Here is a 27,069-nt window from a genome sequence, read left to right as displayed (position 1 = left end):
AAAGTGATTTTATTTGCCCAAATATATATACTAGCTGATACCCCCGCGTAGATAATGGGTTTATAAAATAATAAGCAAGTTGGGAATTGAAGATTATCTCATGTCCTGTTCCCGTTTTCGCTCCCGTTCCATAGTATAAACATAGTATATATGAATCTTATAATTTCGAGAAAGATTGATATGGCAAACTAAACCTACTACTGGTATAGTTATAGCTAAATGACGTGCATTTCAGTTTTTCACAAATCCCGTAGGAACCATGGATTTTTCCAGGATAAAATGTAGCCTAATGTCTAAAATGTCCTTTTTCAAGCCCCAGTCTATCGTAATAATAAATTTCATCAAAATCAGTTCAGTAGGCGTAAAACAAACAAACTTACATTCACATTATTATAATATTAGTAGGGATAGACATACATATATATATATATATATATGAACCTCTACAGGTTCATCAACGGCTGCTGTCAAAATGCAATTTCTTTTAAAGAAGTCAGTTTTTTAAAATTAGTAGCATTGATTTTATCGTCAATTGATCCTGAGTGTACATTTTTTCTGTTTCATGTTTCAATCTGATCAAAATTCAATAGCTAACCTATGGATTATCCATATTTTGATACTTGAATTAGAAATCGGTGTGCTATGTTATGTCAGTCCACAGAATAATCGACACAGCATGGCTGTGAATACTATGAATACCTAGAAGTTACTTGTTGTGGTTGCATCATTACTCATGGTACTAGACATATCCATTTACATTATGTTAATTGCAATACTAATTTGATCAATATATCATGGGTTTGAATTCAAAAGACAGGCTGCGTATAAAAAAACAAGTTCAAAAAATATTTCATTACATTCTGTTTCAATGAATAAGTTAATGGTTTACAATTATTCTTATCTTTGTGAGGTTTCGGTGCCGAAAAAGGGCTATAAATATTATTAATTATTTAACATATCAATTTAAGTCTATATACAGGATGTTACAAAACTACCCGAAAGCCGAAAGGAGGTTAAATGGGTTCTTATAACGAGACAATTCACAATATTTAAGAACCGTAGTAACGCTGTATAAATTACCCCAAAAAAATAAAACAATATTATTATTTTCACTGATGTGCAAACCCTATTTCTGTAAAATAAAATAGTAAACTACGCAGAATGTACCTACATTTCTATCTAATTCGCGGAACGACAAAAAATTTCAAAGACGTAACCTAACACAACCAAAACGAACGCTTACTAAACGTCAAATTTACAGAAACGGCTCAGTGTGCTCCGCCTTGCTCAATACACAACCGCACTCGTCGGGATATGGCTTGTGTGGCATTTCGCACCATTGTTGATATTATTGATTCGAAAATCGATCCAACACGCTGTTCCATCTCGGCATCCGTTGAGCAATCGGAGAAATACACTCTGTCCTTCACATAACCATTTTTTCCAACTTGACATTTTTTGAAGTCAGTACTTGAGTATAATGACATCCTTGTATTGAGGTAGCAAACTCTTTTTATGAATGAAAAATATTAAAGTAGACAATTATTAGGTAAAATAGGTAGGTAGTACCTTTCTTTTAATAATTTGGTTCTAAATTCTATATTCCTAGCTTACTAGGGTTGGCAAAATTTTTGACTTTGATAATTATTTATATTTTTTACGGGGTATTTTGTAACACGTTGTATACTTCAATATAAAAATGAGATATTTAACCCGGGCTGGTACTAGCGAACGGGGCCACTGCGTCACAGTTATTTCAACAGACCACAAAGTGTAGCGAGACGCCCTGAATGGGACTAATAAAATAATATTGACTAGCCAATAAACATATCATCAGCACTCCGTGTAAGGTGAACGTAATAACAGTTCGTGATTGACGTCTGTTTGTCAGTCATCTCACCCGAGCGTCTAACGGGGTCTATTCAGTGCTAACGAGGTTTTCACATTTCATGACAAAAGAAGAATACAATTTGGCTCAATTTGTGCAATTTGAGCCAAATTGTCTTACATTTAAATCAATGTAAAGTGATTCACTTCATGAATTCTGATGAAGCATTGAATTATTGTTTCTTCAAAATTTGTATGTGCGATCTTTTATGTCAACCATCAGTCATGGTAAACAAGCTTTTCATTATTTATGCCATACCCATCATGATACAGTTAATCAAAAATCATACACATTACTTCTTGTTCCACACGTATTCAATTTTATTAATTGAACACCCCTATAACCCAAACATTATTCTAATATAATAACAAATATGTCGACGCTAATGCATCTGATGCATTCATCCCGAAAGATGTCGTATGAATGCTTTCCTTTGTCAAAGTCATATAAACAGTACTCGACACGATCGCACTTGTGGCGCACGCGTCTAGCGACAACTAGTATTTCTTAAACCTCTCGCGGTGTTTTTTGGTCTGCTTTAAATAATTTACACAATTATGGTTAACTGTGGAAGTTGTGGTCAGGAAGCAAGAGACTGTGTTCAATGCAGTTCATGTTCTAGGCATTTTGACTACCAATGCTCAGGTATTACCGAGGCCGGGTACCGTAAACTTGGCATAGAAAGGCAGGCAGCCTGGAGATGTCCTTCCTGCAAATCTGGTGGATCAGCTGTTTCACCTCGTATAATTTCAGGAGAAAGCGGCTTATTACCCAAGCCAGTGACATTGGATCAAGTCATGCAAGAGCTCAGAAATATCAAACGCACAGTGGATTCGGTGTCAAACATTGTTGCGGGTATCGAAAGCATTAAAAGTGACGTCAGCGAGTTGAAAACCTCAATGGGTCAATTCACATTAAAATTTCAAGGTCTAGAAGAAAGGATCCATGTTATAGAACAAGCCCAAGCTGAGGTCCTGAAGCTAAGTGACCGTATTCTTACTATGGAAAGTGACCTGAATGACAAAAATCAGTGGATGCGGCTGAATAATGTGGAGATCAAAGGTGTTCCCATGAAGGACCGTGAAAACCTGTTTGAAATTATAAACAAAATTGGAAATAAAATTCAATATCCCATCACAAAACAAAATATAAATTTTTTGGCGAGAGTGCCTTCGAGAGATGGCCTAGCCGACAGGGCCAAGCCGATTATAGTTTCATTTTTAAGTAGGTATGTGAAAGATGATTTTGTTGCCTCTGCACGTTCATTCAAGAAGTTGATTGCTGCGGACATTGACTTGCCAGGTACCTCGCCAATATTTATTAATGACCATTTAACTGTGGAAAATAAGATCCTTCTTAAGAAAACTAAAAAATTGAAGGAAGAAAAGAACTTTGATTTCGTCTGGGTAAAAAACTGCAAAATATTCGCAAGAAAAAATCCGGGATCCAAAATAATAACTATCAAGAGCGAGAAAGACTTGTTAAAAATGCAGTGAGGTCTATTTGTTATAATAACTCAGTTTGTTATATTATATTTGTCAGTGTTGTTTATAACTTAATTCATAGCATTAATAACTTTATCACTAAGTATTTCCCGCTTCGAGGTATGTCATTAGCTGCTAATGAGCGACGTATTGTGTGTTTTGTGTTATTCTATTTTACTGAGGTGTACCTACATATTCTAATGCGGTACAGTCAAGCTTGTTTGAACCTTATATACTCATATCATATGCTTTATTATTTAACAAAATTAGCTAGTTATTCACTTATCTGTGCTGGAATTCGATGCAAAATAATGATTTCAATTTTATATTTTCATTTTTATAATCGATTAAGAAGTGTTATACCGGTTTCAAATGGCTAACCTATCAATTTATTATCAAAACTGTCGTGGGCTTCGGACTAAAACATTATCTTTTTACCGTAATGTCGGAATAAATAATTATGACATTATTTTGTTAACTGAGACTTGGTTGCTTGATAGTATTTTTGATAACGAGTTATTCGATGACAGGTACTTAGTTTACAGGCGTGACAGAAATTATGTTCTTACAGGTCAGAAAAAGGGTGGCGGTGTGGCTATAGCAGTTCACCGTCGATATACATCTTTGTGTAATGTGGATTGGTTATCGAGCGCAGAGGATTTGTGGGTTTCTGTCAAACTGCGTAACTCTCGGAGGACGGTAATTACATTGAATATATGTGTCTTATATTTATGCGATCAAAAAGGAGGTTTGAATTTCTTTCAACAATTAGATAGCTTTTGTCGGAATCTTAGTAACATAGTTGATTGTAATTTGTCACAGAAATTTCTTGTTGTTGGAGACTTCAACATGAGTGACATTTTATGGCTTCAGTCTGACGTTGGTTATGTATCTTCTATTCTTACGAATCCCCGAAAGCAAGAATTTATTAATCACATGAACCATTGCAGCCTTAGGCAATATAATTTTCATAAAAATAATATAGGTGGCATTTTGGATTTAGTTTTCTGTAATGACTTCGTTTCGGTTGCGCCTTGCTCCGACCCCCTTACGCCTGAGGATGCCCTGCACCCGAGCCTAATTATTCAACCCTTATTTATCGAACTATGTGCACTTGACACACCAAAACGCACTGCTTATTCTTATATACGAGGTGACTACGACAAAATATGTTTACATTTATCGCAAATTGACTGGGACAATAGCCTTGCTTTAGGTAGTGTTGACGATGCGGTTAATTACTTTTATTCAATCCTTTATAAACTTAGAGAACAATTTATTCCGATGCGTACTACAAAGATAGGCCAGTATCCGCCATGGTATAATACTCCATTAATAAAAATGATAAAAGAAAAATTTAAGTACCTCAAGAAATTCAAAATTTATGGTAATAAATCAAACGAACACAACTTTAGACTACTTAGAAATAGAGTTAAAGCAGCTGAAGATAATTGTTATAAAGAGTACATAACCAAAATAGAAAATAACATTGCTGCCAACCCTACGAAGTTTTGGTCTTATATGAAGAGTAAAAGGGTGAGTAGTATATATCCTGCAACAATGACTTATTCTGGTACTAGCAGTGACATTGGTCCAGGAATCTGCGATCTATTCTCTTCATACTTTCGATCGACTTTTTTGGCTCCTGACACTCAACCTGACAATGTTTCGTCTTTTCCAAATTTACAAAATACGTCTTGCAGTATTTCCTCTATTGAAGTGTCTGCAGAGGAGGTTCGACGATTCTTGAATCATCTAGATCTTAGTAAGTCAGCTGGTCCCGACACCATACCAGCACTACTTCTAGTTAATTGCGCCAACGAACTGTTTAAGCCAGTGACAATACTCTTTCGTCGTTCCGTTACTGAGGGAATTATGCCAGCTGTATGGAAATCAGCATTAATATCACCGATTCACAAGAAAGGTTCTAAAAATCAAATAGAAAACTACAGACCTATTAGTAAGTTATGTTTGTTAGCAAAAATCTTAGAGCGTATTGTGTACAACCAGCTATACAATAACATTAAATCAACGTTTATCCCTCAACAGCACGGTTTCTTGAGAGGAAGGTCAACTGTGACAAATCTAATCACTTTTAATGATTACTCAACATTTCATATGGATAAAGGTTCTCAGGTTGACACTGTCTATACTGACTACAGCAAGGCTTTTGACCGTATTGACCATAGTATACTACTGTCAAAATTATATTCTCTAGGCATCCATGGTGACTTGTATAGATGGTTTTCTTCCTACGTTCTAAATAGGTCTCAAGCGGTTGTTCTGAATGGTTACATCTCGACGTGGGTTAATATTCCGTCAGGCGTTCCTCAGGGATCATTGTTAGGACCCCTGCTATTTGTTATATTTATTAACGATATCAGCTCATGCTTTTCGAATTCAGAGTTTTTATTATTTGCTGACGACATGAAAATCTTCAAGACTGTTAACAATCTTCATGATGCTTTACTTCTCCAAGATGACTTGAACAGGCTGGATAACTATTGTACACTCAACAAGTTAGATTTGAATGTCTCTAAATGCTTTTTTATAAATTTTTCTCGTAAACGAAACGTTTTTGAATATAACTATAAGATTAAAAATCAAAATTTAGCTGTTATAAAAAACATTAAAGATCTAGGTGTAATTCATGACAATAAATTAATGTTCGATGACCATGTTAATGCTGTAGTAAATAGAGCCTATCAGGCTCTTGGATTTATAATCCGTGCTTCACAGAATTTTAAAAGAATGAAAACTATAAAAATTATCTATTGCGCCTACGTACGTAGTCATCTAGAGTACGGGTCTCAAATTTGGAATCCCTGTTATAAAATATACTCAGACAACATCGAGAGAATCCAAAGGAAATTCACGCGTTACCTGTCATATAAATTTAATATACCAATGTCTGAATATCCACAGCGAAGCCTGATGTTCCATCTAGTTCCATTACATCAGAGGCGAAACATATCTGACATCGCGTTCTTACTGAAATTAGCCCAAAATAACATTGATAGCCCGGAGCTTCTTAGCAAAATTAATATTAATGTTCCTACTCGTAGTCTTAGGAAACCGGCTTTGTTTGGCATCGATTCCAGCCACACTAACTACCGGAAAAATAGCTTTTTTCCTCGTTGCATGCGGCAGTTCAACAAGCTTAACCATGACAACCGTTTTGACCTCTTTACTTGTAGTCCTCGTGTAGCTAAGAATGTGCTTACCAAAGACAGTGTCGATGTAAGTCTAACATAAAAAAAAGAAAGCACTTAATCTCATATGTTAGAACCTATTTTGTGTTACAGTATTGTTTGTGTTATATATTAACCTGAGCTTAAGCAATTTAAAAACATATGTGGAAGCTTGTAATTAGCATTTATTAATCTATTTGTTGTGTAAAATTTGTAAAAATGGCTGTAAGTTTCCCAAATAAACTAAAATAAAATAAAAAATAAAAAATAAAATAAACTTTATTCATAATTGCTTTAATTTAGCAATTTCATAATATTTCTAATTATAATCACTGAACCTGCCTTATGTTTGGAAAAGTATGTAACACACAAGAAATAATAAAAAAGAAAAATGCCACTTGACAAGTCACTCGCCAAATATTTCACTCGTCGTTCTTTTGGCACACATACAAACCGATCGCTCGCCTAGCTGGTCGAAAGTATTGATATTCGAATACTCTCATGTTTCTCACGAAAAAGGAAAGCTCATTACCGTGTAAACTTACTTGGGTTTGTGATCATAATCGCCAAAGATCTCTTCCTCTCTTGAGGAATATCGAAATTTTGTATAACGCGAGATTTGAATTGCCATAATCAGCACAGCGGTAGCGGAAAGTAATTAAATGTTCTCAACTAATAGAAAACTTCGCTTAATTTTGTAATGGAGAAGTTTCGAGAGAATAACTCGAGATAATAATAACCCTGGAATGAGCGTCCTCGATAATTATTGCAGATGTAATAAAGTTTGGCGTGAATTTCAATTTCTCACTGTTTATATTTTAACTTGGTTACAAAAATATAATAACCTCTCTAAACGCAACATTGATATTGCGAGCTGTTTGTGCCGCGTTAATTCCGCGTCGGATCTCGTTTTCAAAAATCACTCGAATTTTGAAGAATCCATCTTGATTGTCTAAGCTGAATAAAAAAACAACTGAAAGTCGATAATCGACTGCACATTTCAAAAGTAGAACTATATGGGTAACATACTATGAAGGTTCTATATCGATTCGAAGCACCTATTACACTAAAACGGCAATTTCATACTTTAACCCCTATTACTTCAACAGACTGACAGCATTTAGTCGATTTTGTCATTGTCGATAACTCAACAATAGAATGTACAAAGTTTACGCCAACTTTATACAGTTTGAGACTTGTTTGATTCGATTCTTAATTCGACAAAAGCTCTACTTTATGGTCGCTATCGACAAGTGAACCCTGCGATAACGATGCGACGAAAAATTTCGACTTTTACATTTATTTTCCACCCTTGTATTAAAGATTAAGGTAAAGGCAATGATAAACTTTCGGGAACATTTAGTAATTCTAGGAAGTTGATGATTGCTTTGATGAAAGGTTTGTTAAAATGCACTTTTGCTCTCTTGTTTTTTTTCTTTGAGCACAAAGGATGGCTGCATCACCAGATGAATCACAGCGCTTGCCGCGTTTATTCCTAATGCCACAAAAAAATCAAAACATCTTTGCTTTGTAAATTACCCAGTAAAAATATAAATATTTTTAATTAGTACCTAGCAGCTAGAATACAGATTTTCTTTTTTTACAATCTTATTTATGCTAAAATTTCTAAATCAAGAGCGACGCAACAATCACGAGCACTACCGATGAACCAGTTCGTCCATCAATTACTGTCTTTAGAAGCATAGTATCTCTCCCAGATACACCACGGTAAATTGATAATAATAACTAACGGCACAAAGTCGAGTTTTGCTTGTAATTTCGTTACCAATGCTTGACAGGCGGGTATCGTGGTAGAATGATTGCTTCAATCTGCTCCTGTCGGCAGGGCGCTATAATTCTATCAAACATTTACTATTATTGTCCGCAATTGTTTCAGATACAATTTATGTCGACTTTATCGGATTATTTCTGACCTGTTTTCCTGTTCAAATATTGTTGAATTGTACGTTCTGCCTTAATTGCTCCTTGCGTCGAATTAAAATTTTGTATGCAATTGTATTTATGGTTATGGTTTCTATGTTTATCTATTAGTTATATGTGTCCCATGTATGTAGTGATTTCAGGTCTCGTATTGCCACGGCCCTGAAAAAACAATCATGCACCAAAAATAAAGCATCAAACTTTTCATGTGGATTGTCTTTAGTTGGTACTATCTTTCGATATGATCGATCGTGTAAATCAATCAATTCAGTATCATCTGTCAGCTGTACATGACTTAAACCGACTTATTTTTAATACACTTCCGGGAAGTAGATGTGATCTTTAGTGCTGCAGCTCTATCTAAATACTGTTTGTTCCGCTTTATTTTATTATTTATATACATAACGATAACTTATTCTCCCATAATTTGCAACCTGACGGGGATCACCCTTTTTTATAAATAAGTCTTATATCTAACTCGGCAATATTGTAATATGTTTCAACTACAGTATTTGTTGCTGATGGTTCGGTGGTTTGTTTCTGTGTAGTTGAGACCGTACCGCGATCGTAAACTTCGGCAACTAACGTTAGTCGGATGCTTATGTTCACTTTAAGGACTGGCCGTAATTATCCTCCTCCCACTGATTACTGACACGCAATGTTTGCGCACCCTGCGTTGATTTGTGGCGATAGTGGAAACGCGACACAGGCTGTGTGCTGACGTGCAGCAGCATGTGGTGCGCGGTAGACATGTATACGAAACTTCAACTGAACTCATTTATTGTGTTTTGAAAATCTGAATTTTACTATACTATTTGAAACAGCATTATATCCCAGTGCTATAATAACTAACAACCCTTTGCCACGTATACTTCTAATTCTTGCAAATCGATAATACTATATTTACGTCTATTTTTTTAATTTCTTAACCCTGTATTGACTTTCATGCAATCGTTTAGTAGTATACTTAGTGTAGTATCCTTACGTTTGATCAATTGCTTTGTCTTCAAACATTATCAGATAATGTTAGGAAAGAGAGTTAACTCTTCTCTAACGTTTAATTTCATCTGGTTATTTCTGAATCCATCTGATTTTATTAAAGAAGCATTTTTCATATAGTTGTTGCCAACTGCCAAGAAAGGAATACGTTTATGTCGGGATGACTATTAGGCAAAGTACAGCATGTTAGGTACACGATTTGAATAAATATGTAAATAAGCATTTTTTCCCATACAATATTCAAACAAGTATTACTCTGTATCTATAACTCAGTCAGTTCTCGTACCACACCATGCTTCAATGCTCCAAGTGGAAATAAAATTTTTGCACGGCAATCATTGATGGCAAGATACTATGATCGCCAATTACTTAGTTGGTACCACGCTGGGATCATAAATCAGTTGTATGCTTTTCGTCGATTATATCTATGTCTTGTTGGAACACGGTAATTTCTATGTACACGCTCGAAGTCGCAAAACAATCTACACTTGGCCTAATCGAGTCGTCAATGGCAACTACTATTACCTTTCCAACTAGTAGTTTCTTTTCAAGTATTGTTTCTAGCCAGACACGGCTTATCTCAACTGTCTCGGTTCTGTCGTAACTTATCTGCTTCTCGAAAAATCGCTTCAGCACTTTATTATTTATGGTCCTCTGAACCGTGAGTAAGAACCCTTTCTCGTTCAAAGAATGTTTGCAGGTAATCCTATTTTACACATTCACAATGCGAGACCAAACTGCCTCTTTTACCTCCAAAGGGATCTATAATTTATATCTGTAATGTATGTTAGAGTACCCACTAAACTAGCACCTGTGAGACATTCTGGCTGAGAATTAACTTTAATAATTCATAAACCAAAATTACCAATACCCGCAACATTAGGAAAGTAAATTTCCACTTGATAAAGTCTATTAAAACTAGCTTTGAATTGTACCATGACACGTCACGAGAGCCAATCTGGTTCTCCTTCGATAGTTACTTGCCGGTATTGCATAAGGCGTACAGATACAATAAGCAATAAAATAAGGCAGTTTCTATATACGTAGGCAATAAAGGAAAACCTGCGTCTGTCGGGTCGTTCGTGTTGACATATCTGTGGCTGTCAGGGCCCTACGTGACGTGGGGTGACGTCAGCACCCGGTGGTATCATTCACTGCGCCCGCCACTTGTTGTTCTTTGAGTACCGCAACCTCTCCAAGTGCGAACGTGTGCTTCGTTAGAGCTATATTTAAAACTAATGTTTTGACTCGCTATTTTTATCGACTTGTTTCTAGAACACAAAGCTTCTATCCGGCAAAATTACTAACGCCTTCTGTTTAAAATATAGGGTTTGAGTTTCTTTTTTATTCAGGGAACCTCAATCACTCGGATAAGCAGGTTTATCCTAAATTGTTAAACGAAAAGCCTAATGCGAACATTGAAATCCTTCGAAAACCTTGAAGGCTTTCTTCAATACTCGCTTTTAAACGGTGACTTTTTGAGTGTATCTTCATAAACGGTTCAGTTATCAGTGTTGTTATGAAGCGCTCGATATTAGTGATGTGTTTGTGAAATCGGTGATGTGACGAACTTGATCTACCATGGGTATCATCATCGGTACCTGCGTGCCTGACTCAGAGCCGGACGCCGTGGCCTACGGCGCCGGCTTACAACACAGACGACCCCCCAGGAGAATACTCTACGGTAAACCCATTTATTGATTAGGCTGAATAACCGTTCAGTTGCCTTTTTTCCTGAATAATGAAAAGAAGCAGATAAACAAAACTAAGTTTGCGATTGAAATTACCTCTCATCGATGACCACCAGTAGGAGGCACCTTTGCGCAGGAACGGCGCCTATTTCTACCGTGAAGCAGTAATGCGTAAGCATTTCTATGTTTCGGTCTGAAGGGCGCCGTAGCTAGTGAAATTACTGGGAAATGATCTTAACATCTTATATCTCAGAATTTTTGGGTTTTTGCAAGAAGCCTGAGCGTTACTGCATTGTAATGGGCAGGGCGTTTCAATTACCGTCAGCTGTACATTCTGCTCGTCTCGTCCCTTGTTCTCATTAAAAAAAACTTCAATGGTATAAGACTGTACAGAGCCCTGGTCGTTTTTAAGACTTAGAACCCCACATCGTTTTAAATTGAATACAGTACCTCCACTATTTGTAGTGGAGATACTGCGGAGACGCTGCGGTGACCACGCGGTTATTGACAAGTAATTTAACAACAAAGCACGTACACTTTATAAAGCCTCCATATTTGTCAAGATGTATAAAATATTATACGACTGCATTATTAGGAATTAATAATATACTAAAATTTAAACGCAGAAGGGATTATTTTGTATCGTATAGAAGTGTTGAGTAATGGAAATAATAATTACAATATTTTAAGGGAATGTTAAGCTTTTTACACTAAAAGATTATTTGGCAAAAAAAAAGAGTACCTGGGCAAATGAGACTTAATATCTTATGTCTCAAGGTGAAGAGCGCAATTGTAGTGCCGCTCAGAATTTTTGGTTCTTTCCATCCTGAGCGGCACTGCATTGTGTATCAATTACCATCAGCTGAACGTCCTGCTCGTCTCGTCCCGTATTTTCGTAAAAAAAATGATTATTTATTTTTTCACCATAAGAAGTGGAAGTTTTACCCACTAATAAGCAGTGTATCCCAGAATTTTTGGAAAATCTGACCGAAGTCATCTTTAGGCAGAAAATGTTAAAACTAAGCCAATATCCTACTGCAAATATTACTGAAAACATATTTTTTTTTATTTGTGAGCTTAAGGCAAGTAAAGGGGAAAATATTAATTCTTCTCAGTAAAAAAGCTGTGAAGAAAACCAACAAATTTAATAGCTGGTTCGCTGTCCGTGAAGTGGACACAATAGTTAATAATGATGTTTACGTTCGATTCAAGAGGACGGGAACGGCCCTTGGTCTATCATAAAAGCTGTCAATACTTCGACTTCAAACAAACATAGATTAGCCTCTATGTTTGTTTGAAGTCGCTTATCAATCGTATTTGAAAGTTTTGTTTACAAATGTAAACTAATAATGCGATATAAATTTATCGCATTATTGAGTGACAAAAATGACCTTCGGCTGAGTGTTTACTAAAACTTTGTGAAGAAAAAGCGATGAAATTGCATGTTATCTTCAACTACCAACTAACTACAACTTACCAGTGGGAGGCTCCTTTGCACAGGATGCCGACTAGATTATGGACAACGGCGCCTATTTCTGCCGTGAAGCAGTAATGTGTAAACATTACTGTGTTTCGGTCTGAAGGGCGCCGTAGCTAATGAAATAACAGGGCAAATGAGACTTAATATCTTATGCCTCAAGGTGACGAGCGTAATTATAGTGCCGCTCAGAATTTTTGGCTTTTTCAAGAATCCTGAGCGGCACTGCATTGTAATGGGTAGGGCGTATCAATTACCATCAGCTGAACGTCCTGCTCGTCACGTCCCTTATTTTCATAAAAAAAAAATATGACTGCAAAATACAGAAAAGATCCAGATGTCACCTGAATAGATAAAAAACCGTTCTCGATTTCATAGTAGCGAAATTATACCAGAAATAGATTATGATGGCCCTTAGCCATGGCCGTTGATTACACTTGACCTCAGCTACAAAGTAAAGTCCGTACCAGTAACAGGCCGTTCGTTACTATATAGCTTATGAGGTAACCGCGTGAATTACTTTTCTAAATAACTCCCTTCGAAAAATCGCCTGAACTGAATCTTCGCTATATAACAGTACGATGCGTCCAATTTGAGCAAGGAGATTACGTGGAAGTTCAAGATGACTCATTCCGATATCGATTATCATCCATCCCCACTCGAACGCATCGACCGAGAAGTTGGAAAAAGTAGGCCTGGTCAATGTCTGATGAAATTTTACCCGTGGGAAGTGGAAGGCTTCTTTGCACTAGTTCCCAGTACTACAGCGGCGCGTTTATCCGTCGCCAAGAAATAGTGGACACGCACTATTTGTGGTTGGGTCCTAGCTAAAAGTTATTTTAACTTCCCATCATCGTTTGATTATATGGCCAGGCCCAACGTTGAATCGGATTTTGGTCATATCATCAAAAAGCCTTCAGCTTCTAAAATAGAAGTAGCCCGCGTTACTTTTTATACCATGAGCAATCTGCTAGTACTAGGCGACTCAAATCGGTTCTGCTGTTTCAGTGATTAGCCGTAACATACTGATAGACGATAAAAAAGTACTTTTTGGTATAAGTTCTGTTTATTTATATGCATCGATTAAATATTAAACAGCGTGGCGCTACAATAGCTATATTAAATAAACATGCGGGTAGAACTTCTTAAACGTAACCATAAAAATATATTTAAAAATAAGAAACATCAAATATCATTTCGGAACAACCTGTAAGAAATCTAGTAGCCGCGCGCTAGCGTAGGTACTGACACCTTCGTGCCATTATAATGCGACCACGTAAGGGTGATTAAAATTTTGTTTCCTAAATATATAATTTTTTTGTTTGAAAATTTGAAAATTTCAATAACTCTACCTGTGTATTCATATTTTAATGTCGCCATTATGCGCCACACTGTATATAACTTATAATATAAAAATTACATGCGATTTCGCTTTAATAAACAAGGATGTCTATTCGTACTTTTAATTTAACAAAGCTTTGGGTACACCCACATACACATATGAATAATCTTTATTAACTGGTGACTGCGATGTTTTCGGCATGGTCTGTGTGAGGGGTATTGGTCCGTTGGTTGGTTCAGTCGGTTGTTGGTACTGGGTCGGGCAGGGGCACCACGACATGGGCATGAAGGGCATGCAGTAGCAAGGTCGGGCCGGCCGGCACTGCGGAGGGCGACACCTTGGAGGCGGCGGAGGTGTTGTCGTTGTCGTTGTCGTTGTCGTAGTCGTTGTCGTAGTCGTTGTTGTACTTGTTGTTGTTTTCTTCAGCTCTACTATGGTTTCAGTTACGCATGGCGGCATTTGTGGTACGTATTCGCACGGCGGCATATATGGTACATATTCGCACGGCGGCATTTGCGGTACATATTCGCACGGGGGCAATGCTGGTTGAGTTACGTACTTTCCCGATTCTGGTTCGTTGTCGCAATTTGGCATTTCAGGTTCCGAATTATTGTCAAGCGGCTCACAATCTGCAACAGTTTTTTTTAACATAAATAATGACATGGCTGACCTCATAGTAAGTGATCACTCCACGCGTTGGGGTGCAGTATCGTGTTTGTTTTAATTCTGGCACCGGGAATATAAGCAAGCTGAAACTTTTATGTATGGTCAGGTCGTTGTCCCGTAGGATATTCTTTTTTTTGTACTAGTTTTGTTACTATTCTTTGTCCGCTAGTCCAAGTTATTAGTTAATCGTTCCAGTTAAACACACCAACAAACTAAACGAAAATAGTTTTTTTTTTAATGGAAGAAGAGGACAGAATCTCTTGTAACACCATTACCCATGTCGTATACTCGTGGAGACACCGCGAACGGTAGGTCCTTCTATACTTTGGCATAAAGTTCGAATTTTCAAAGGTGGAATTAGGTGGAAGCGATCAGGTCAAACAGCACTTTTTGGCACTGAATACTGACTAGTATGAGGGCTTCTCACCTGGAGGCATACTGTACCAGTTCCTTCGCTTCGACAACGGTTTTCCTCTCTCGGTCTTCTTTTCATTGCATTCGTTGCACATGGCACAGTATACTTCCAGTAACTCTTTAGGAGTCTGTTTGATTCTGCAGTGCTTGCAAGCCATCCTGCAGTCCAGTTCCGCTGTTGTCCAAGGTACCAGCGCGACAATAGACCAAATGCATGCCGTGAACTTGTTGATTCGATTTGATTTAGTTAAATTATGCATCTGGAAACAGATGTGTTCAAATGAAAGCCTAGAATTACTTTTAAATTGCTTTTATTGGGTTGTTAAATTACATCTGGTCCAATTTATCACATCGCTTTTGTTTTCTAGTTCATTTCATCTCGTAAAAATTCGTCACGTGTTTTTTTTTATGAAAATAAGGGACGAGACGAGCAGGACGTTCAGCTGTTGGTAATTGATACGCCCTGCCCATTATTACAATGCAGTGCCGCTCAGGATTATTGAGAAAACCAAAAATTCTGAGCGGCACTGCAACTGCACTCGTCACCTTGAGACATAAGTTGTCAAGTCTTATCTGCCCAGTAATTTCACTAGCTACGGCGCCCTTCAGACCGAAACACGGTAATGCTTACACATTACTGCTTCACGGCAGAAATAGGCGCTGTTTTGGTACCCATAATCTAGCTGGCATCCGGTGCAAAGTAGACTCCCACTGGTGGTTCTTTATTGATTGTTCATTTGAGTACTGAACAATCTGTAAGTTTGTACTCCTAGTTAAAAATAGAAAAGCGATCAAGTGCCAATCGAACTCGAATACGAAGGGTTCCGTGCCATTGTACAAGTTAAAACTTTAAATACTTTTGTAACAAAACTAAGATGAGATGATGATAACATATAAACATTTTGGAATTCGGCATCCAGGTTTATGTCTTTTGTTAAAACACACTCTCTAAAATTTAATCCATGATTTGAGTTTGCATTTCTGACCATCTATTGCGGTTTATGAGACTATTACAAAGCCTCTGACAAAAGTAAATAATGACAAAGTTTGCTAATATTATTTTATTGAGGTCTCTATGTATCCAATAATAACCGAATATAAAATGATTATGTATATAACAAATCAATATTAATATTTATCTAGGTCAAAGATTCTGTAAAGTTTTTTTCTTATTTTTACATTTAGCTTCGGAGAAGATTGAGCTGTAAGAAATTTAATCAAAATTTACAGCCTTTACAAATTATTTTAATTACAATATATGTAATGTGATGCTACAAAAATACTCAAATGTCAAATATTCAATGCCTTAGTTACATGAGTAAGTCATGAAAATAAATTTGAATCTATACATATACTAATATATAAAATTGGAGTGGCTGTTTGTAATATTGAAATAACCGTTTTTTACTGCGTTTATAATATATCTATCTATATACGGTATTTTTTTTTTAATTTTTGTCTTTCTCTTTGTTCCGGCTAATCTTTGAAATGGCTGGACCGATTTTGCAGGGACTTTTATAGGCGGGTAAATTAGGCTACGTTTATTTTAGAAAAATTGTTTTATTTTAGAAAAATAAAGTAATGTTGCAATGTCCAAGAAACGGTCTAAGTCTAAAAATAATTTATATGGCATAACAACGTTTGCCGGGTCAGCTAGTTAATAAATAAAAACACAAGAATTTGTTTATGTAGTAGTTGTACACACACTGTTATAAATAAATATTTTATATAATTATTATATATATGTGAGCTCTTACCAAAAATTCCTTTCAATTTAAACATAGATGTTAAGTTTGTGACCTAATTTATGTCCTTGAAGTGCACCAACGCAGCGCTCTCTCTGCTAATGTGAAAATACATTTGGAGTGTGAAACACTGTGATTTATGCGCTGATAAAGTTAACTGTTTTGCTTTATATTGTTTTTGTGCATTGATTTATTATTGTTTAGACGGAGCGTGCGGCCTCGGACGTATTTACTATCCAAATACGAACATCAAATGACTGTATCTCGTGATGATTACCGGCCGTTTTCAATAACCTATCTATCCTTAGTTTAACTTACTAGAGGTAGATAAAACTTTCCGTTTACGCTTATTTACATTTCAATAACCTATCGACATTAAGCATTGGACTATAACTATATTGGACATAACTATGGATAGATAAGATCTTGTCACTAAACGGTGACAGCAATGTATCCGTAACTAGAGATACGTTATTGAAAACGGCCGTTAGTGATGTTATTATTTTTATTTTAAATTCTCAGTGATAAGTTATTAGAGTAATATTTAAAATTTCATGTGAACTTTTATTTATAAATTATTTGGTATGGATTTCGTGGCAGTCATATCTAGGAGCTCGGTACTGCGAAAATCTGATGTACATTGACCCCAAACAACAATCACCGGATAAAGGTAATTCAATTCCTGGTGATTCACATACATCTTAACACTGGATCCCAAATTGTTCACTGCAACTCGTGAATGCATTGACGTCGTGTGATGCAAAGACCCTGCGAAACCTGCGTAGAATTGCTGGCGAAAAGCGAGTAGGTTCGCGTTGTGTGTGTTATTACTTAAATATGATATAGTTGCACACATATAAAGACTGATCTCTGATTGGTCACTTATTAAAGGACTAAAGATACGTCGATGTAATAAGGTGAATGTAGGTTCGAAAGAGATCAGGCCCTTTTGCCAAAATATATAATTATCAAAATCTCTCAGGTGTCAGCAAGTGATTTGAGTTACGCTTCAGTAAAATATGTTAAACGGCAGAAAGGACGCGTCTAAATGACCTGAATTATATATGTTTGTTAATAATTTCCTGTGATGGACAACTTTTTGCGTGTCTACGGGTCTTGTTTACTCCCTCTAAAGTTTACTAGTTTTAAACTTTTGTTGTACCTTAATATCAGAACTTTTGATTACAAATTGACGTACATATATAATAATAATAATATTGACACACTTTTACACAAATTATCTTGCCCCAAACTAGGCATAGCCTGTATATATAAACGATAAATTTAAAACAATATACTTAAACATACATCAATACAAATAAACATCCATGACTCGTAACATTCATATTCATCACATAAATGTATGCACCTAACGGGATTCGAACCTCTAGCTCAGTAGGCAGGGTCACTAACCACTGGGCTATATAGAGGTGTCGTCATATATGGGGAATGTGTTATAAATGGTTTATTATATTGTATACGAGACTTGTACACGTAAAATGTTTGCATCATGTATTTTATGAATTTCATATATTTCACTCAAAGAAATACCAGTAGCGACTCCATCTAATAATTTTCAGTCTAGAAATAAATATATGTAGTTAGAGGAGTTGTAGTGTTCGAGAGCGTCGTTGTTCTGTTACGAACAATTTAATAAAATGTAGTTAGTCCAGTTACATTCTGCAAAAGACTTAAAATAAATTGAAAGACTTGGAATACAAAGTAATAGTAATATTTTAAAGTAATCTGAGAAGAAAGTTGGAACATACTTTATTCTCCGTTTATCTTGGAACGGAGAAGTTTGCAAATCATTTTCCCAATAAATTATTTAGGAGGGCCATAGACTGTGAGATTTGACCACCCTTCAGAGTGACATGACAAGACACGTGAATTTATATACATGGTGGATTTTTAATAAGGGCGGTGATGGTGAAGTTGGAAATTAAGAGACTTATAGAAAAGTCGTGTGTCGTCGTTTTATCCTTATCAGCAACAGAGTCTCTTATCAGAGAGAATCAGAGAGAAATTAAAAAAAACTGAATATGCAGTTGTTGGTTTCTTATAAATCGAGTGCACGACTCCTGTCCAACTTTTCTCTAAGTCTCGTAGTTTCCCACTTGGCCATCACCGCCCTTCTCAAAACACACACACACACACACAACACACACATACCCACGCCTTGTTCCCGTCGGGGTCGGCAAAGACAATAGAATGCCACTTGCTTCTATCCTGCACAACTCACGCGCTTCCTCTACATTCATTACTCTTTTCATACATGCTCGCCGGTTGCGGGTGCTTCGGACCTGTCCTTTACTCAAAACGTCCCCAATTGAGTCGACGAATTTTCTACGATTCGGTGTACCGACGACTTTTCAAAGAAACACTCGTTATATAACTTAATACACCTGAGAAAAGACTTTATATACAGAAATATTACTTAAAATTGTTATAAGTAGTCGTTTGGGGATTTTTCATCGTCGACCTCTGTCAATAACATAGTAACTATAATAACCCACCCACTAACTTCTTGTATTCGGACATGTAATATTTACCTTCGTAATATATTCTTACCCCCTTATTCATAATGGTCCGCTAACTTAAAACAGCCGCTAAGGAGTGTTTTTTCTCATTCTGACTTAGGTCCATAGAAGACAAGAAGACAGAGTGTGAATTAGCAATGCTTTAAGTTAGCAGACTATTATGAATAAGGGGGTTATTAAATATCTTAGCTTATATATATATGAAGAACTAAAAGTTAGTAAACTAATTTATACTTACAATTAAAACAATATTAAATATAGACCATAATTCATATTTTTTTAAATTAATTTAATAATTTGCAAAACTTGCTTGTGTTTTGTTATTTGTTTTAACTTACTGCACTTTTTTATATAAAAATAAGGAACGAGACGAGCATGACGTTCAGCTGATGGTAATTGATACGCCCTACCCATTTGAATGCAGTGCCGCTCAGGATACTTGAAAAACCAAAAAATTCTGAGCGGCACTACTATTGCGCTCGTCACCTTGAGACATAAGATGTTAAGTCTCATTTGCCCAGTAATTTCACTAGCTACGGCGCCCCTCAGACCGAAGTACAGTAATGTTTAAACATTACTGTATCACGGCAGAAATAGGTGCCATTGTGGTACCCATAATCTAGCCGGCTTCCTGTGCAAAGTAGCCTCCCACTGGTGAAGTTCTTTATTAAAAAAAATATTGTGTCAAAACTTTACTATCTACCACGTTTTCATTTTGCATTACGTATAACATTAGGTCATATTTCACGTCCACACGACACATGGCACTTTCTTCGCATTATTTCAGATGAGGTCAAAACGTTAAAATACTATAAAAAGCTATGCGTGTGCATATATTTTCCGTTGTGGAAGAAATAGTAGAATCTTAGCATAATAAAACACCGTCTCACATTTTGATGTCATTACCAATATACTAGAGACTACTACCGCTTCGGAAACAAATGGAGCTCTGAGAGAGAAGAAGCGCCGCAAGAAACTCTCCCAGCATTCATTTTTTTTTGCGATCTTTTTAATAAAATATACAATATTGTACTGTCATTGCTATTGCTATATAATAGTCATAGCCTAGTCCCAGGCGGTCCGATCACTCAAATATTCAGCTGTGGAGGAGTAGGACTTACGACAGAGCTATTTTTAATAAAACATTTAAATTTATTTATACGTATGAACTGTAATGCCTGAACAGTGGCTGGGAGTTTATTATAAAAGTTTCTTCATAAATGAAGGTAAACCTTTAAAGCTAAAACTCCCTGCTTCAGCTATTGAAATATTATTCAGGATAACGAAATCCGTTCAATATTGTATCGCCAGGAGATTTGAAATGCAACGAGAGGAACTCTATTTCCCGTCTCATATCCAATGCTAAATAGAGCTTTGATGTCGCCTGCGTCTCCCATCGCTGCGATTGAAAATTGAGCTCCTCACTACTGATATTCAATTTGAGAGTGAAACAAAATTGCATCGGAGCTCATAACTGTAATATTATTTTTGTTTATTTGTTATTTATTATTGACGTTTATATTGAAAAGTAAACTTGAAGTCGTACTAGCTAGTGGTTTCTACTCATATAAGATTCGATATCTTCATCTTATTTCTTTAAACGAGCAATTCTTCTAAAGGTATAGGTATATATAATCTGAATCTCGGAAACGGCTCCAACGATTTTCATAAAATTTTGTATACATGGTATTTCTGGGGTTTTAGGTTTCAGTTTAAAAAAATGAAGATTTATCCGTGTTTTATTGAAAAACATGAAGTAGGGGTGAAGTTGCGCGTCAGATTTGAGCTCTGGAGAGCGGGTTCGAACCCCACAGCCGACAAAGGTTTTATATCACATTATATTTGAATTTTTATAAAGAAGTTGTAAAGCATTTTTTTTTCCTTTTTTTTTTAATATTTTCAAACAACATTTTATTGAATACTTTTTTGGAAATATATTTCTTTGAAATATTTATTTTAAAGTATTGACGGGAATCTTTGAAATATTTGTTTTTAAACTTTGTCCGTTGAAGTTTCACTTCTAATATCCCCCCCATACATTTCGTTTTTATGCCAATTTTGCTTTATTTTTCTTTTTTTACTGACACAAAATTATTAAGTGCATATGTGTGGGTGCCGTGTACAAGCGTATCCCGAAGTACAAAGTTAAAATCTGATTGATATACTTGGAAATTGGCTCTAACATATACATTATGACTGAAGAGACACTAATAAAACTCGAAAAAGTTATGTTTAGCGAACATATATTAAAAAAATATTAATTATGCAACGCAGTCACTGGACGCACGGATTAGACGCTATCATAGCGGGGCGCGGAAGCGGGCAGGCGGTCTCACGGACCTGCCGGCGCTTGCGATTAATTAATTAATTTTATAACATAATTAGAACAAGAATCGTCTACTCTATCCCACCAATTACCTACTATATACTTTTTACCTCTTATCAGTTCCATTATCACTGGCACCTGTCGATATGTCAACCGAAACCGGCAGGGGTAACGCGAACTTCACAATCAAACTGTCCTTTATGCGACCTTTAGACTCTATTCATATAAACTCTATATTGACTCATTATTTCAGTAATTGTGTTTTAATTTTTTGAGGAAATGGCAGACAGAGATCATTGATGGTGAGTGATCACTGTTGCTCTCTTGCAACACCAGAGGAGCGTTTTTTTTATGAAAATAAGGGACGAGACGAGCAGGATGTTCAGCTGATGGTAATTGATACGCCCTGCCCATTACAATGCAGTGCCGCTCAGGATTATTGAAAAACCCAAAAATTCTGAGCGGCACTACAACGTCGTCACCTTGAGACATAAGTTGTCAAGTCTCATTTGCCCAGTAATTTCACTAGCTACGGCGTCCTTCAGACCGAAACACAATACTGCTTCACAGCAGAAATAGGCGTCGTTGTGGTACCCATAATCTAGCCGGCATCCGGCGCAAAGGAGCCTCCCACTGGTGTATCATGTGTGAGTTTATCGCGAACAGATAGACAGACAGACGCGGCGGAGGACGTTGTTTTATAAAATGTAGTGATGTGGACAGATGGCGAATGACACATAAAACGAAGTTAATTAGAAATTGATAAAAATTGTGTTCAATCAAATCTGATGCTGTTGATCTTCTAACATTAGATCATATATTGATCACGTGACTGAAAACCAAACGGTGGTTATATTTGCGCTGTGAAATGCAAGCGTAATGTAATATGGAAATACTGGCGAGTTTTCAATTAAAATCAGAGCTCGTTAATAGGACTATATATAACTAGTGGACCCGACAGACGTTGTCCTGTACACACGTCTTAAATTTGAAAAATCGGTCCAGCCGTTAGGAGGAGTTCACTAACATACACATGAGCAGGAGAATTATATTATATGGACGGAATTGAGAATCTAAACCAATCTCAAATTCACTGAAACAAACAAAAAAGTCATCAAAATCAGTCCAGCCGTTTAGGAGGTAGTTCAATTGTGAATCTAAACCATCCTCGATTCCCCTTGAACTCACATTAAAAAATTTCATCAAAATCGGTCCAGCTGTCTAGGAGGAGTTCAGTGACATACACACGCACACAAGAATTATATATATAAAGATATCTAATGATATAATAATCACATGTTTTTGTCCGTGTATTTATGTACACGGACAAAAGAAAAAAAGATTGGAATATTCTAGTTTGAAAAGTCACATGAAAATAATCAATAATATTTATACTCATACGAATTGAAACAAACTATAATTAGTATAATAATATAGTAAAATAAATAGACAGAATTTAACCTGACCTTAATGTTATTGTGTTCATAGTGTAATTGATTTGTATTAGATCAAAAAAGCCACATTATTATGCATATGTAGCCATATATGTAGTATCTGTAAACGGGCACTTCTTGTATATATTTATGTCGCATACGTCACACGAGATATAGTCAATTCCCGAAGTGATTTGATCAAATCACGGAGTATGTTTAAAGAACAACACGATTGTATCATTTCTCTAAACAAATCTAGTGATTTGATCAAATGCCAGGGTTGGTTCCGTGAAATGACAATGTGTGACGCGACTAGAATGTAAATGCGAGCAAAGCGAGCATCAGACTTGAGTCATACCCCGAGCCGGACAGGTTAGGTAGCATGGCCCGCCACCCCCTTTGTGTTTTTTTTTAATAATATGGGCTTCTACTTGGCTTTTAGAGAAACTTTTATCTGTTTTGGGGCTAGGTTACATTTATTTGATTTTCAAGAGACTGGTGCCTTACCTTTTCATGGGAATGGGGGAGTGAGCCAGGGGACAGAGGATATCTCCCTCCCCTTTCCCCTCTCACCCCCTCCACCTGTGACACGATACTAAATTCTTACCAAATTATGTCTAAGTCTTACCAAATAAACCTTATCAAAACCAAAGAAAAGACTTTTTGTCATTCCACGGAACCAACTCTGGCATTTGGTCAAATCACTAGATTTGTTTCGAGAAATGATAGAACCGTGTTGTTATTTTAACATCCTCCGAGATTTGACCAAATCACTGTTGCTATCATATCCCTGCGACATAATATATATAATCTGAATCTTGGAAACGGCTCCAACGATTTTAATGAAATTTAGTATACAGCTAGTTTTGGGGGCGAGAAATCGATCTAGCTAGGTTTCAATTTTTATAATGTAGTTTTATCCGAATAAGAAACAGTTACAATAACATTAGAATACAAAAGTAAATTTCGCCACTTTATATACAAGACTATAATAGCTCAGATGGGATATTGGGTGATCCGGAAAGCAGAATCGAATCCAGATGTCCTATTTTTGTTTTTTTGGTCGTCCGGATATTTAAAAATTAAATGAATCATGGTTAATTGCGACCTCCTGTATTATACATAAATGAAGGCATGTTTGTTTGTCGGCAGGTATCAAGTGTCCAGTGTGCAGCAAGTTCGTGCTACCGGACGACATCGAGTGTCACCTGGTGATGTGCCTCACCAGGCCGAGGCTCTCCTACAACGGTACGTGGCTGTCTGTCATCACATCCTCACCACCAGCACTATTAGCGGCAGAGCCGTGCATACTAAGTGGGCAATTAGGCAGTGCCTACCTCGTTATGAACCTAATCAAATATAGCACTAATGTAAAAGTTGTTTAGTTTAATTTGGTTCCGTTACTTTATAACCACTCTTCTATTGATAAAATACAATAGTATAATCATCTTCATCATTATTTCACCCGGAAGACATTCACTGCTGGACAAAGGCGGGAAGCCCATAGATCGCCATGACGATCGGTCCTGCGCTGCCCTCATCTAACCTACTCCAACTAATAGTATAACACTATACTATAATTTTTCCTTACGCTACATACTAAATTCCTACGTACCACGTCGGGCTAAAGGTCATCTACTACACTGCTAGGGTCTACCTTGCTAGAAAACCTATGCACGCCCCTGATTAGCGGTCATTACTAAGCTGGGAGTCGCTTTTTTTAAATAGAAATAAGATACTAGACGAGCAGGAGGTTCAGCTGATGGTAATTGATACGCCCTGCCCATTATAATGCAGTGCCGCTCAATATTAATGAGAAACCCAAAAATTCTGAGCGGCACTACAAGTGCGCTCGTCACCTTGAGACATAAGGTGCTGTCTCATTTGCACAGTAATTTCACTAGCTACGTACGGCGCCCTTTAAACCGACACACAGTAATGTGTACACATTACTGCTTCACGGCAGAAATAGGTGCCGTTGTGGTACCCACTAGCTAGGCTAGCCGGCATCCTTAAACTTCAAAGTGATCAACACAACAATGATAGGCCAAAAGCATTTCCAATCTTTAATTAAATATTACAAGCCTTAGATAATGTATACGTCTAGATAGACTGCGATAGCCGTGTTTTCAAAGAAAAAAATTGAGGTTGTATCGTATCGTCCTGGATACACTGCGTAAGGCACTTTATCATATAGTTGGGTTGTACGTGAGTTATGAATGGCCGCCTCGAAGGCCAGTGATGCAACTCTATAATATCTGTGGTTGCTAACAACAAGTTAAATTGGCTGGTATTAGCCCCTTTTATAAAAAACACGGGTGTCGTTCTGACGAAACGAAACGCCACGTGTCCGTATGATGAGGACGGTATTCCAAAATGTTATGCTTTGGAAAAGGAGGACAAACAAAACGAGTTTACCTGGTGTTAAGTGATCACCGCCGCCCACATTTGCCCCACTTGCAACAGCAGAGGAATCACAGGAGAAGGTGTACGCGTTTTTTTTAAAGTACCCATGTCATATCGTCCCGGAAATACCGCACAAGGAAGCTCATTCTACATTTTTGAAGGACCGCCACACATTCAAATGGTGGGGATGATATCCTAATTTGTGGCGTGTCGTGCGAAAATGGAATTCGGCGGCAGGAATCAGGTGAAACAGCTCTTCGGAACAATCCACGTGATAAATGAGGTAGAAGACACAATGAAGCGACGTCTCTACGCAACGTCAAGTGATCCAGCAGTCTACAGCGAACTGGGTCCCCGACAATTCGACCTGCTCTGCGTTTCACGCGGTCAAATGGATCGAGCTGATACTGGCGGACCTGCGCTTTGTAGAGCGCTATAATGTGGGCCGGCTTGAAATATTGCCGTGCTCTATTTACGACGACCAGCTTCTTCGAAGCCAATTTGGATTTGCCCTCCATTTACAGTTATTTTAAATTTGTATGAAGACTGCACGGTTATCAGTTATTTGGATTGGGGAACAGGAGGATATACGTGGCTAATTTTCCTGCGTGGGGCAGAAACTGTCCACAGTGTATCTCGACTTCGCTCCAGGTCTGACTAATACCCAATGTTGTCCATTTCAGAGGATGTGCTGTCTGATTCAAAAGGCGAATGTGTGATCTGTCTGGAGGAGCTGAGCACGGGCGACACCATAGCGCGTTTGCCGTGTCTCTGCATCTATCACAAAGGGTATGTTATTTTACTAAATGTGAGGATTGGAAAAGTATTGTTATTTTTGCGGAATAGGAAGATAAAATATGGTGCAGTTAAGTAAGTTCACCGGCGCCCATACGTCATTAACCCCTGTCATGTCAATCGCCTTTTATTTTGTTTAATTTTTTCTTTATGAAAATAGGGGACGAGACGAGCATGTCGTTCAGCTGTTGGTAATTGATAAACCCTGCCCATTACAATGCAGTGCACGGGATTATTGAAAAACGCAAAAATTCTGAGCGGCACTACAATAATTGCGCTCGTCACTTTGAGACATAAGTTGTCAAGTCTCATTGGCCCAGTAATTTTACTAGCACACAGTAATGCTTGCACATTACTGCTTCACGGCAGAAATAGGCGCCGTTGTGGTTCCCATAATCTAGCCGGCATTCGGTTATATGGAACAAACGTAATTTCTTATGAAATTACGACGGTATGTTGAGGAAGGTCGCTGGTAACATTGTAAATATGGTAACAGGTTACACAGTACTAAATATATTAATTATTTATCACAAAGCAACAGTATTTATCTCAAATATTTAACACCCAACAAATTTAAATACAATGGGCTTCCCAGTAGTTTTTGTTGGAGCATAATGATAATAATGGCACTTAATTATTTGTTTTCCTAAAGTTGACGTTCACAATCATCACAAAATTAACATCACTCGCGTAACAATTTGACTCTTGTGTTTCACTATCGTCATATTATT

At 37.0% G+C, this 27,069-nt stretch overlaps 2 protein-coding genes and 1 long non-coding RNA gene across 3 annotated transcripts in view; 2 read left to right on the top strand and 1 right to left on the bottom strand.

Annotated features, from left to right (window-relative positions):
* LOC126965513 (E3 ubiquitin-protein ligase znrf2) overlaps window positions 1–27,069 on the top strand; it is a 153,706-nt gene that overhangs the window by 124,106 nt on the left and 2,531 nt on the right. The window contains exons 2-3 of the mRNA XM_050809166.1: window positions 24,290–24,385; window positions 26,227–26,332. Coding sequence (XP_050665123.1) covers window positions 24,290–24,385; window positions 26,227–26,332 — 202 coding nt within the window. The remainder of the gene's footprint in view (window positions 1–24,289; window positions 24,386–26,226; window positions 26,333–27,069) is intronic.
* On the top strand, window positions 2,362–6,370 carry LOC126965428 (uncharacterized). Its single transcript, XM_050809038.1, has 2 exons — window positions 2,362–3,380; window positions 3,944–6,370. Exons 1-2 carry the CDS (start codon window positions 2,446–2,448, stop codon window positions 4,002–4,004), a joined length of 996 nt encoding a protein of 331 aa, XP_050664995.1. The 5' UTR covers window positions 2,362–2,445; the 3' UTR covers window positions 4,005–6,370.
* Window positions 13,703–17,092, bottom strand: LOC126965557 (uncharacterized). Its single transcript, XR_007729563.1, has 3 exons — window positions 16,851–17,092; window positions 15,107–15,353; window positions 13,703–14,642 (listed from the first exon to the last, which is right to left on the bottom strand). It is a non-coding gene; the product is annotated as an uncharacterized LOC126965557 (long non-coding RNA).

Source organism: Leptidea sinapis, chromosome 1 (assembly GCF_905404315.1).
Source record: "Leptidea sinapis chromosome 1, ilLepSina1.1, whole genome shotgun sequence".
NCBI lineage: Eukaryota > Metazoa > Arthropoda > Insecta > Lepidoptera > Pieridae > Leptidea > Leptidea sinapis.
The sequence above is the reverse complement of the archived record's forward strand: the minus strand, read 5'-3'. Positions and strand labels throughout refer to the sequence as shown.